Raw genomic sequence first — 13944 nt, 5'->3', positions numbered from 1 at the left:
AGCAATTCCAATATGTTTTACTCGGTTCAGTGTTACTATAGCATAGAAAAATAAAATTTATATTCCATAATGTATTAAACTTGAATACTTATCGTAGATACGAAAGGTTATCGATTATATAAATACTAGTACTAACCTATTGATTCATTCATTCAAATAAACGGAAAACTCGCGTCTGACATGAATGGCACTTTGAAATGAAGAGTAAACAATACTGTAATAATTTTACTCATAATTTAACGTCTCCAGACCAGCTTTAGTGCAACTGCGATTTTTCGGAAATCGTTATATATTCTTACCTTTCAACCACCACTACTAATTTAATAACTCTAAATACAGCTGACAGCCAATAAAAATATTTGCTAGTGGATACCATTTGTCTGTGGGAGAGAACCTAAGTTCTTTATGTTACGAAAAGACTGAAGTGAATTACGAATGAGCGTATATCAAACAGTCCATCTGTGTCTCAAAGGTATCATAATAAAGAGCTTTAGTTTTGAAACAAGACAAAGCGGGGGTTTGGACATAAGAATTAGGGAAATTTCGAAAAAAAATGATTTTAAAAATAAAAATAAAAATGATATTTGAAAATTAAAATTGTATTGGGACATGAATACAATTTAGTGTTGTTTTGAAATTTTTGTGAGTGATTTGAAAACGAAAAAAATCCAAAATTTAGTAAAAAATGGAAATTTGATGGTCAAACACTAAATCCAAAGAAAATGATTTTTTTTTCTTTTAAATTAATTTTTTTTATGGCCAAACGGGCACTAAAACTTCAGTTTTACAAGTTATTCCTTATGTTGAAAAGCTGATGCTTATACTATATAGATCATTGCACAAATTATGGAGCAAAAACACAAGTACATGAACGGACCTGCAGTGAGGAAACACCAGTCTGAAGCCATTACAAATCAATAAACCATATAGAATATCGACTACTTTAAAGTACTGATGAAAGCTAGAACTGTTTGTGCAACTGTGAGCAGAAGGAGAATGATGGCTGCCGCAGTTGAAATTTTCGCCCAAGGGCTATTAAGATAATTGTGCCTCAAACTTGCCATGTTTTCATTCCATGGTTTTTCACAATGCTCAATCACTTTTCTGCATTCCACTTTGTAAAAGAAATCAGTTGAAGGGATGACACCTTCTCCTAGTTTGTTGAACATAATAGCCACTTCTTCGTCATCTCCTATCCTATTTCTGATAATTCCGTTCAACCGAAGCAAATTCACATCTTTGCCTGAGTTAATAAGATGGTCCATAAAAATTATATAATCCGTGAAATATTTTGGATGCACATCAGAGGAGTGTTGTTCGTAGGCAATGAGATTTCTCAGGATAGTCTCCGTACTATTAATGACTTCAAAACAAGGGATTTCAAGCAATCCCTTATTGAATTTGATATCAAATAAACTTATAGCATCCTCCTTGTTGTTTTTATTCAACTTTCTATAAATTTTCCCAACATTAGAGAAGCGAATTCCAGCTTCATCAAGTTCTGTTGCACTTCGCATGCGATCGTGCCATAAGTCACCATCCTTAGTTTTAAACTTCTTTTTGGACTTTCCTATTCGCAAAGGATTCCAGTTACAACTTTTCTTGCTACTTCCTTTTTTCTTTCTGCTATTCCTAGTTAGGCCAGTATTCATCTCTGAAGGGCAACAACACATGTGTACTACTTGAAGTAAATGTTTGATTTCTTCGGCATCATCATCAGTAGCATTTATGAATTTAGGAGTCACTTTTGGTAAACTACTACCAAAGTTGTATTTCACCATCTGTATGAATGGGGCGTCTGTAGGATCCTTAGTCATCTCATGAAGTTTGGCGAGGATAAAGAAAGGAAGTTGGTTTTCTAGTAACAACAAGTCACGATCTACCAGAGATTCCATCCAAGCCGCGTTGATAATCTTGTCTTCTCCTTCTGGCACCCCTTCGTAAAACTCTCGTATATACTCAACCACGAAGCAGCCATCAAGTAACAGCAAATCTAAAAATTTGCTAACAATATTACTGTCAAGGTCCCTTATATCATCGTAACACTTTAGTGCTTCATCCTTTAGTTTCTCCATTTCACTAAAGTAATACTCCACATCTCTCCACGCTTTCCTCTGCAGAAACCGTTGTCGGTAACGCAGTTTATATTTTTCCATCGAGCGAAGTCTCGGATTTTGGTTATGGTAAGGACCAATGGAGATCAATTTTGGGGTATAAGCATCTGGATTTGATTCAGATAGCCCCACATTTACTTTAAATATGGTAGATGATCCTTCATCAAAGACTTGATTTGCTGATTCATTTGTTTGATCTGCTGTCCTTATCTCGATTATATAATCTGCTTTCCCGCCTTCTTGTATCTGTAATTAGTGAAACATGGTTTCTTTTTAGTTTTTCTTTTGAAGGGAAGTCTTGGTGTAACTGGTAAAGTTGTGAAGATCACCGGTTCGAGCCGTGGAAACAGCCTCTTGCAGAAATACAGGGTAAGACTACGTACAATAGACCCTTGTGGTTCGACCTTACCCGGACCCCGCGCATAGCGGGAGCTTAGTGCACCGGGCGGCCCTTTTTCCCCATTTTTTTGGGTGTTTTCGTTTCTAATCACATGGACTTGTGACTAAGCAGTCAGTAATAGATAGCAACTCTATAGTTACTATCTTAAGAAACGTGAAATGAAGAAGATCAAACGATCTTGAAACGTTTACAGACCTGGAATTTTTGGACAATATATACTTAACCATACATCAAATTAAGCTAATTAAGTAGCCTTAAAAGCCCAAACAAACAAAAGGAAAGAGAACTATTTAGGTGAATGTTGAGAAAGGTGATTATTTTTTTTGGTTAAACGGAAAATTTTATTTAACCAAGTATATCATTTGTATAATCAAGATAACATAAAAAAGAAATCTAAATGATTGTTATTATAATTAATAAATTAATGCTTATTTAAATCGAGCTTACGTTTATCATCAAATTCATTCTTCTAAAATCAGTAGTAACATGATTTAGTTAATTCAACACAATTATATAAAGCAAATACATTAGAGTAAAGCACTTTAAACATCCCTATAATATAACTCAACTACGGATACACTCCTTTGCATACCCCTTTATATAATGGAAATTCCACGAATAAATTTTCATCTAAATGAATTTGATGCAGAATAATAACAAGCAAGCTAAAATATTATAATTTTCTTAAAATCTAAATAGCATTTATTTTCGAAACACAAAAAATGTTATTACTAGTAATTGATTATTAAGAAATTGTGATTATTTCTTATTCAAAAGGTTTGAAATATACATGTTTTTGAAATAAAATTATTTTCTTTTTGATCAAAGGTATGAATAAAATTGAAGTTTCATGTTTTTGGTTAATTTGTCTTATAGGGAGTATTATATTTTAATGTACTTAGTTACAGATATATCTTTATTTTTCAAAATTGAAACATTTGACATTCTTATAAAATGAAACTTCTATCCAAAATAATATTTTTTGAAAAACTTTCATGTTTGGTATTGTTTTTTATCCATTGTTTGGTATGTTGTATTAAAAATGACAATTGCATAATTTCTAAGAAGAAATTATATGTTATCCCGGCACTAATTACCCACCATCTATAAGGTATAAGTTATCTCGATACTAATTTTAATCCCGTAATAATTTATTCCAGGTGATATTAAATTTTTATCTCAACACTATTTGTACTTATAACTCATACCAAAAGGACCCTAAGAGAGAGAAAGATGAAGGGAGGGAGAGAGAACTAACCACTTGATGACTGGCGACGGCAAAGGCGAAGAAGGAAGCAGCGGCAGTGGGTGAAGGCTTTAGCAACCGCGGGCGAGCTGGCGACTGTCGAAAGAGACGAGTCAGAAGTGAGAATTATGTCTAGGTGTTATGTGTGTTTTAGGATTATTTTTCTCCTTTTAATCTCGTTCAATTATCATTTAAGGGGTTGCCAAAAAGAGAGAAGTCCGCTAAGCTAAGATTCTTTTTTCTAATGAAAAAAGCTATATTTATTGAAGACTTTAACTAATGAAAAAGCTATAATTATTGAGGTATTCAATAAAATTATCTCAAGATTTTTAGTATTGTCCTAATTAATTTGGGTTACATGATGTGGATAACAAAGAGGTAATGCTTATATATATGTGTGTGTTTGATTGTGAAGAGAGAGGAGAGAGACCTCATCTTTCGTAGCTTCATTCGGAGGAGTTTGATCAAGCAGTGGGCTAATCTCAATATGCTGTGCCATCATCCCTCTTAGATAACTCTGCAATTTGAGAGAGAGAGATTATTGTAAGAGAGGTCATTTAAAAAGTATGGAAATTAAGTACTTCTAATAAAAGAAACTGGTGTAAATTTTTTATCTATATCTCAAAAATAGGAAACAGAAAAGGAAGAGTAGAAAGTTAGAAAGAATTAATATGAAGGATTGCCATGAAAATGCAGAAACTTACCTATTTTTGGTTTGGTTGTTTCTTCTTCATTCCTTGTGTATTTTTCTTGCATTTCCTGTCTGTAAGAGGAATGAAATTATATAGTCAACTAGGAAGAAGATGCTAAGAGCGCCCCCCCCCCCCCCCCTCCCCCCCCCCCACACACACAAACCCTATATTTGGCTCAATTTATAATCAAATTTGAGATATCTATATTTTGATAAAATAAACTCTAAGGACAAGGTGAAAATTTCAGAGAACCACCCAACTAATCTACTATGCTTCCAAAATGATTCTTACGTTTAATTCTCATATTGTTTCCTATAATTTGGCCCGAAAATCTCATTTAGATATTTGAACTTAGCCTTGTTCCCCACCCTATTCCTCAACCCACCCCCAAATCCCCCACTTTCTCCCCACTCCCAACCCCTACCCCACCTTATTCTCGCCACCTCCGCCCCTATACTCCGACCTACTACCCTTCATGCCTTACCCATTTCGTTTCCGTACTATTTGTCTAAATTATATATTTGCAAAAAAAATATTTTTTGTTACCTAACTAAACAAACAAAAAAAAAAAAAAAAAAGCAAACCACTTATTTTTTTCTAGTACCGAACATACCCTTTGATTTGATTATCTCATATTATCTATTTTAATTTTATGGGTTACCAGCTGTCATTAGAGTTAATAAAATGTTAGGTGGCACATGAAGCGTGTTCTAAGAATATAGAAAGACTAGGCTAAATAATTCAGAGTAAAGAATTAACTTGAAATAATCTCCTTTTTATTTATATAGATACATATGGGAAAGTGAAGAAATCATCGCTAAGAGCTAAAGGAAATAAAAAATTAAGAGAGATCGATGGCAGCTACAGTGGTAAGTTCTCTGGTGGAGAAATTGCAGCTATTAATTAATGAAGAGGTAAAGCTAATAGCAGGTGCAGTAAAGGAAGAATTTCAACGTTTGCTTGAACAAGTTGAAAGGCTACAAGAGTCCCTCGGCGGTATAATTTCTAAAAAAGAAGGCGAAAGCAAGCGGCTGAAAAACTTGGAGAAGGTCATTCGAAGTATAGTATACGAAACTGAGGATGAGATTGATGAATTCCTGGTTCAGGCGAAGCTGCAGCAAGAGAAAAATCTGTTCGGAATAAAATGCTTGGATTTTGACCGCGGCGATAGAGTCCAGGATCTTTCAAGCAAGATCGACAGCATCCTTGACAGGATTAATCGATCTATTCATAGCAAAAATCATCCCGACGCTAAGCGAGTCCTGATTGAAGATATGCGCCGTGAGGCGCGTGACGTTCTGCCTAGAAAAGACGGTGCCTCCGTCGAACCGCAGGTAATACAAGCTTATTTCATGACATTTTATTTTATCAACCATATACCAACTTTCAACAAAGATAAAAAAATCGAATTAACATCTACTCCTTTCTCAATTCTATATTGTTTTAAGGGTATTTTGGTAATTTTAACAAAGAATAATTTAACAATACTTTTTCTATCAAACATATTAAATGTTTGTTAGTAGTTTCAGCACATTTATCCAAACACATAATACTTATTTAAAAAAATCAATTTCAGCACTTAAAAATTCTTTTAAGCACTTCACGGTCTACCATTAGCTACTCCAAACGGACTCTAGGTATGATGTTTAAGAACAAAAAAAAAAGACTTTAAAATTTGTGATTTATAACAAATCACATTTGTATAGTTATAAATATCTTGTTAAGGGTAATAAAAAGTTCAAAGTTAAACTAGATATAACATTATTTTATAATAAGCTAAAAAGAAAAAGTATACATAAGTTGGGACAGATGGTATATAATACTAATACTATTGGTATATCCAAGCTTTCTCTCACCCCTCGCGATCCAAAATATTTAAAAGCTAACTCCATACCACAAGGTTTATACTTAGCCTTAATTTATGGAACTAATTGAGTAAAAAATGATCAAACATGAGATGTTTTCTACCGTTTGGAAGGTTGTCTAGAAAAAGTAGGAGCAATAACAGGAATCTCAGATGGGTCATCATTTGGATTAGTAGCATTATCACTTGTTAGGTTAACATCAGGAGCAGGACTAGTAGGTGTATCATCTTCCGGTTGAGTTTCATCAAGAACAATTCCAACAACAACAACCCAGTGAAATCCCACTAATGGGGTTTGGGGAGGGTAGTGTGTACGCAGACCTTACCCCTACCCCGAAGAGGTAGAGAGGTTGTTTCCGAAAGACCCTCGGCTCAAAAGGACAAAAATACAAAAAGACAAAAAGAGACAATATCAATATCACCACAGAAAAAATAGGAACAACATGAAATCCAGAAGAAAGATGCAAAGCAAAAGCGAAAGCTAGTAAATAGGTCCGTCACTGAAAAACGAAATAGTAAGATACAACATTGCCACTAGCAAGCTTAGACAAAAACTACAAAAACCCTACCAGACTAGTCTCACAACGGTACGAAGTAAGACAAGACTCAACTATCTTCTAACCTACAACTGTAATACTCGACATCCACATCTTCCTATCAAGTGTCATGTCCTCGAAAATCAGAAGCCTCGCCATGTCTTGTCTGATCAGCTCTCTCCAATACTTCTTCGGCCTCCCTCTACCTCTTCTCGTGCCCTCCACAACCAGCCGCTCACACCTCCTTACCGGGGCATATGGACTACTTCTCTGTATATGCCCGAACCATCTGAGCCTCACTTCCCGCATCTTGTCATCAATGGGAGCCACGTGCACCTTCTCTCGAATATCATCATTCCTAATCTTACCCATCCTAGTGTGGCCGCACATCCACCTCAACATCCTCATTTCTGCTACTTTCATCTTTTGGATATGTGAGTTCTTAACAGGCCAACACTCAGCCCCGTACATCATGGCTGGTCTAACCACCGCTTTATAGAACTTACCTTTGAGTATCGGTGGCACTCTATTGTCACACAAGACTCCAGATGCTAACCTCCACTTCATCCATCCTACCCAATACGGTGTGTGACATCCTCGTCGATCTCCCCTCCCCCTTGGATAAATTTCCTCATCATCATTTTCATCAGTAGTATTATAATTATTAGAATAAAGAGCATTCATTAATTCATGATCTAATTATTGTTCACCGGATACAATATTATGGCAAAACTTACTCTCGGTAAATTGTAATAAACTATTATCGGTATCAAGAATAGCAGGTGTAGGACGGATATGGGGTTTGGTTCGGGGAGCCGGGGGCAGGGGAGAGGAACAACAGTACCACTAGATTCGTCAGTTTTGGATTTTTCCTTATTCTTATTTTTACCAAAAATATTTTTTAAGGAAGATATCTTAATTAATGAACTAATAGCAAATAAATAAAACAAACAAAACTATAATATTAAGACTTAAGAGTTGGAACGAGTTTACCGAATTGACGGACAACTTGTTGAAAATTGATTATCGTTGAAAACTTGAAAACTTCAATTCACCAACTTCACAATTATTTCACAAATTGTAACAATCACAATATTTTATTATTATTTTTTGGAATAAAGTAAGCAATAGGAGCAAGTATAGAAGAAAATTAGAGAGAGATTGTGATAGATTGTTATTGATTTTGTAAGAAAAATGAAAGAATGAGAGGGTATTTATAGTTGAAAATAAGAAAAAATTGTAATTATAAAAAGTTTGGGGTTAAAACAAAGTTGGGGGAGGGGGGTTAAATGACTATTTTCTAAATAGCCAACGGCTATTTTTTAAAGCCCAACGGTTATTTTTTTAAATAGCCAAACGGCTACTTTTTTTTAAAAAAAAATTACCGTTGAGCCCGTTTGGCCCGCCAAGGGACCGGTCCAGTCCCGGTCCTCACGGTTCAAAGGCAAGAACTGGCCCACGAGATCGGCCCAAGGCCACGTCTAGCGATCCTATCGGTCCCGACCCACTTGGCCCGCGGTTCCGGACCGGCCCACTTGCCACCCCTACTGTACTACAGTTAATTTTAAGATGATGCTCTTTCTTTTTTGGTTTGTTCCACAAAAAAGAAACTTTTTATATTAGAAAATTCTTTAAATTTAATATTTTAATTTTGCCTATAATGGTATTGCTTTTGTTGGGGAAAAAAAGCAGCAATCCATGTTGATGATCACAAGATTGCAAGGGTACTTTTGATATATATTGTCTATATCTAAGTAATGTGTCAATAATCTTTTTTAAGTCTCGTGCTCAACCAAACATCTGTCATATGAGACATAACAAAGAGAGAATTCCATTCGATTGTACAAATTAAAAACTCTAAAGCTCAAAATGAAAAAGGATTGTAGTAAAACTGAACTTATATTGACAGACTATGAGTGAGAGAAGATAAAGGGTGTGTTTGATATGAATTACAATTCCATAGTAAGGAAATTTTTTTTTTAAAATCTTTCTCAACCTTTCCCACTCTATTCTTCACCCCCTACCCCGGCGCGCCTACCCCACCACCGCCACCCTCCCCCCTAATATCACCACTGCCATTTCGTCCTCAGACCCCGACCAAACTCCCTCCTTGCCCTTATCCATTTCGTCTCATATAGTGTTTGCCTAAATTATATATATTTTTTAAAATATTTTATACTACCTAACCAAACATCGAAAAATAAGGAAGAAAACCAATTATTTTCCAAACAAAATTTTTCCAAGGAAAACATTTTCCTTCGTACCAAACACACACAAATGTTTCTCAATTAAGGAACATTTATCTTTTGTCACTCGTAGTCTGTCAACATTATGTTCAATTCTACCACAAATCCTTTTCCTTTTGAGTATGCACTAATCTGCGTTCGATAAACTTTTTACTGTTTTTTACTTAGAAATGGGGCTATCCGCAAATCATCCTTGCATCCCTTGCACATAACCACAAGTTATTCTTTCTTCATATGGGGTAAACTATCCAGCTTTTCATCTCCGTGATAGCTGACATGATTGTTAAACTTATTTAACATTTTCCTTTTTGCATTAATTTAATTTCTCGATTTGGATATTCATGAGTAACATTTTGCCGTACAAAATGAATTCGTTTTTGTTTAGTTTTCTGGACATATAATGGACCCATATGATAACTTTGAGTAAGAAAATTGGACACACACACACACACACACACACACACACACACACACACACACTATATATATATATATATATATATATATATATATATATATAGTGTGTGTGTGTGTGAATTTATTTTTAAATTCATTATATTTCAACAGCTAATCTCTAGTATATTATTTGACATATTTGCATAGAGTTTTGTCTTAAGGTAGCTTTACACGAAATTAAGACATTTTTTTTTGTTTTAAATCAAAAAGAAGTAGGTTCTCAACTCTGTAATTTATATGCAATCTGTTTCATCTTAAAAAGGATGTTTGGCTAGAAAATAACGAAGTGGTAAGAAATAACGAAGTGGTCGGCTTGGATGAGGAAGCAAACAAAGTGATCAAGCGACTAGTTGAAGGAACAAATGAGCTAGATGTTATCCCAATTGTGGGTATGTTTGGGCTCGGCAAAACCACACTGGCAAGCAAAGTCTATAATGATTCCCGAATTTCATATGAATTTTTCAGTGTCATTTGGATTTATGTTGGCCAATCATACAACATGAAGGATATCTTTCTGATACTTCTCCGTTACTTCACGAAACGCATCAGAGAATATCAAGACGAGGATGTGAATGGATTAGCTCAGATAATACATGATTTTTTGGCAAAAGGAGGTAAATGTCTTATTGTCTTGGACGACGTATGGGACTCACAAGTTGTGAACTCTCTTGTAAAAGTTTTTCCGAAAAACAATAAAGGCCACCGTATCATGATGACCACTCGCGATACATCAGTGGCCAATTATGGCAATGAAAATCCTCATAATATGAAATTTCTGACGGTTGCCGAAAGTCTTGAGTTGTTGAATGGAATAATTTTTGGCAACGAAAGGTGTCCTGTTGAGTTGGTAGGATTTGTAGAAAGCATTGCTCAAAAGTGTAGCGGAGTACCACTTGCAATTGTGACAATTGCTGGAACATTATTGCGTTGCACAAAAGTAAGTGACTGGCAAAGAGTTGAGAAAAAAGTGGAGCAGCATCTTATGGATAGAGGAGATCCTTCAAGTTGCTTGAAATTTGTAAACACGAGTTACACTCTATTGTCCGAAGAAATGCAAGCTTGCTTCTTGTATTTTGGTGTCTTTCCTCAAGCCTTTAATGTCCCTGCTTGGAAATTGATTCGGCTATGGCTTGCTGAAGGTTTAATCAAGCCCAATGGTTCACAAGCCCTTGAGGAGACAGCAAAGAATTATTTGAACAACCTTGTCAATAGAAATTTAGTGACAGTGTTACAGAAGAGTTGTGATGGTAATGTAAAAACATGTTGTGTTCAGGGCATGTTGCATCAGTTCTGCAAAGAGGAAGCTAGTAGCAAATGGCTTTTTCAAGAAGTACGTCCAACACCAGATCAGGCTATTCTTACTATACAAGACCCAGTTGCTTCTCGTCGATTGTGTATTCAATCCTCTGCTCTGAATGATTTTCTCTTCGCAGAACCACTCGCAGAGCATGTTAGATCTTTTTACTGTTTTTCCTCAGAAAAAAGACAAATCGAGTTGTCTGGTAACGACATCCAACTCATCCCCAAAGCTTTTCCATTGATCAGGGTCTTGGACATTCAATCCTTCAACTTTGTTTTTTCCAAAGATGATTTTAATCGGTTATTTCATTTGAGGTATATTGCTATCTCAGCTGACTTTAAGTCTCTTCCCAAATCCTTTGGTAAATTTTGGAATTTACAAACTCTTATACTTAATACAAGTACGTCGAAGTCCACCCTTGACATAAAAGCAAACATATGGAATATGTTACGGCTAAGGCATCTGCACACCAACATTCCTGCCAAATTGCCACCACCTCCTCATAGCCCAAAGGGTAAAGCTTCTTGCCTACAAACACTTTCTGTGGTTTCACCGGAAAGTTGCACGAAAGATATACTTGCAAAAGCTTGTAATCTCAAAAAACTGAGTATCCAAGGGCGAATGATTGATTTTCTTGGAACTAGTAAGGGTGGATGGTGCAATCTTGAAGAGTTGAAGTGCCTGGAACATTTGAAAATGTTGAATGATATTCATTCCTGGGGTAAAACACTTCACATTCCTCCATTGTTCTTCAAATTTTTACGTACACTGAAGAAGTTAACTTTGTTAAACACATGGTTTGATTGGAGTGAGGCGGAAAGATTGGGGCAGTTGGAATGCCTTGAGGTCCTTAAGTTGAAAGAAAATGCATTCGCAGGAGAGTCCTGGAGGCCGGAGAGAGGTGGTTTTAGTCAACTCCAGATCTTGTGGATTGAAAGGGCAGACTTGAAAATTTGGGAGGCTTCAGAACTTCATTTCCCAAGACTTAGGCACCTTGTTCTTATATCTTGTGATAGGCTTCAGGCTGTGCCATGTGAGCTGGCTGGCGTACCTAGCCTTCAAGAGATGAGTCTGGAGAACACATATAGAGCAGTCAAATCAGCTAGAGAAATAGAGCGGAAGAAAATGGATAGCACCAAATTCAAGCTCACCATATTCCCTCCTGAAGTTGAGTATTACGAGCCCACAAACTGAAGGGTCAGTTTTCATTTTTTCTCTTAAAATGATCTTATATATACATTGTAGTTTCAATGGAATTGAAGTTACACGACTATATCCATGTTCAGCTGCTGTCGTTATGAAAGATTCCATGAGACTGCATCTATCTCTACATAATATGTCATTTGTTTAGTCTAATGTCCTGTAAATCTTACGTCAAAGTTTGTGTATCCTTCGGATCAACAATGCCACCATGATTATTCGTTTTGTTGTGTTTGTTACTTCGAAATATTATTCAGACATGATTCGGAATAGAGAATATCTATCTTTTTTTCTTTTTAAGATAGGTTAGGCATTTATTGTACTACAGTATATGGAGTATTGTAAAATCTTACTAGTAGTTTCTTTCTTTAGCTGTTTCTGTCTTATTTATTTTCATCCTTTCTACAGGAGAGATCCAGGCACGTTTCTCGGAGCCTGGGATCATGGACAAATAGAATGTCCTCTAATAAGAAGTCGCCGCATTTCATTTTGTATGCAGTCTGATCATAACTAATTCCAACAAAGAACCTGTTTGTGTTATATTTATCCAATCATTGTGAAGTTGAAAACTATCTGTGTGTGGTTCTGGAGGTTGATAACTGTTGGCTCGAATCACCTTCCTGCTCGTTACATTTCCTGTTCACCATTATGTGAATTGTGAAGTATTTGCTTTCCGAGTTGTAATAGAAATTTTCCATCTTTTTCCATTTCTGTTGTCTCTGTATTGCTTTACTTCACGATTTCTCCTCTGTTTAAGCATGGATACAACTATCATACTGAATGACAATTGACAAGTGCTTTCTTCAAGATGGGTTCTGGTTTTTTTTTTTGAATGGACTGTTTCAATTTCATATAATGAATTCTTATGTTTTCCAATTAGTTAAACTTTTGACTCAATTGTCTCGTCATTTGAGATACTTGCTATTCTTCCTACGACCATTGAATAATGTGGCAATGTTATTCCTAGGGAAAATGACATTGTATAGTCACTCTTAAAATAATATTAGAAAAAATATATATATATATATATATATATATATATATATATATATATATATATATATATATATATATATATATTTAGTATGTTATATACAAAAATTATATATATTTTATACATTTTTTCGGCTACGGAATGTAAATAATTTTCGCATAGGCTAAAAGTGAAAAAAGACCCTTTTTTCCTTTGAACCGAAGCATCTAAAACTAGCTACTTCCATGAGTCAAAATTAGTACCATACAACAAAATATCATATTCTTAAAAATATAAAAGTAATAAAATGTGACGACCCAAATTTTTCTCCGTAGGATGTCGTGATGACACAAAACCTCTGAGACTAGGTAAGCCTAACACTTAACAAATTAATGGAAGAGTGTGACCAACAATTAATAATTATGAAATAGACCCTTATTACACAACTTACAATTTTCAAAACCGTAGTACAAGTCATAAGCTATACTGAGTTTACTACAAAACCCCTCAAATATAACTGTTTCGAAATAAAGATAAACAGTGCAAGTACAATACAGAAGGTGACTCCGATGCTTGTGAACGCAACAACATGTTTACTTGAGTCTCCACAGCAAGATCTGTACAACTAGCTAGCGATCGACTGACTCCGAATTACCCGGGTCTGCACAAAAATGTGAAGAAGTGTAGTATGAGTACACCACAGCGGTACCCAATAAGTATCAAGATTAATCTCAGTGGAGTAGTGACGAGGGACAGTTAAGACACCTACTCGACTAGACAACCTGAACAAGTATAGATATAAGACTAACACGGTATGATATATCTACAGAACTACGCATAATGACAACAATAATACGGTGCTTGCAATAGGAAATAGAAGAAATAATTTGCAGCGGAACACCACAAGTAATAACACA

The 13944-nt window shown here is 35.4% G+C and overlaps 2 protein-coding genes across 4 annotated transcripts; one reads left to right on the top strand and one right to left on the bottom strand.

Moving 5' to 3' along the window:
* Positions 1 to 815: 815 nt before the first annotated feature.
* Positions 816 to 4583, bottom strand: LOC107763418 (UPF0481 protein At3g47200-like). Its single transcript, XM_016581909.2, has 4 exons — positions 4465 to 4583; positions 4191 to 4277; positions 3773 to 3856; positions 816 to 2360 (listed from the first exon to the last, which is right to left on the bottom strand). Exons 2-4 carry the CDS (start codon positions 4260 to 4262, stop codon positions 939 to 941), a joined length of 1578 nt encoding a protein of 525 aa, XP_016437395.1. The 5' UTR covers positions 4263 to 4277; positions 4465 to 4583; the 3' UTR covers positions 816 to 938.
* LOC107802014 (putative late blight resistance protein homolog R1A-3) lies at positions 3741 to 12861 on the top strand. 3 transcript variants are annotated; one of them, XM_075226911.1, is made up of 4 exons: positions 3741 to 3879; positions 5241 to 5786; positions 9817 to 12051; positions 12463 to 12861. In XM_075226911.1, exons 2-3 carry the CDS (start codon positions 5307 to 5309, stop codon positions 12046 to 12048), a joined length of 2712 nt encoding a protein of 903 aa, XP_075083012.1. In that variant the 5' UTR covers positions 3741 to 3879; positions 5241 to 5306; the 3' UTR covers positions 12049 to 12051; positions 12463 to 12861. The 3 variants fall into 3 exon arrangements, with proteins under 3 accessions (XP_075083012.1, XP_075083013.1, XP_075083011.1); XM_075226912.1 differs by lacking the exon at positions 12463 to 12861 and having other exon boundaries at positions 9817 to 12425; XM_075226910.1 differs by lacking the exon at positions 3741 to 3879 and having other exon boundaries at positions 5034 to 5786.
* Positions 12862 to 13944: the final 1083 nt, after the last annotated feature.

This window comes from Nicotiana tabacum, chromosome 12 (genome assembly GCF_000715075.1).
Source record: "Nicotiana tabacum cultivar K326 chromosome 12, ASM71507v2, whole genome shotgun sequence".
NCBI classification, from domain to species: Eukaryota; Viridiplantae; Streptophyta; class Magnoliopsida; order Solanales; family Solanaceae; genus Nicotiana; species Nicotiana tabacum.
This window is presented reverse-complemented; position numbering and strand designations above follow the sequence as displayed.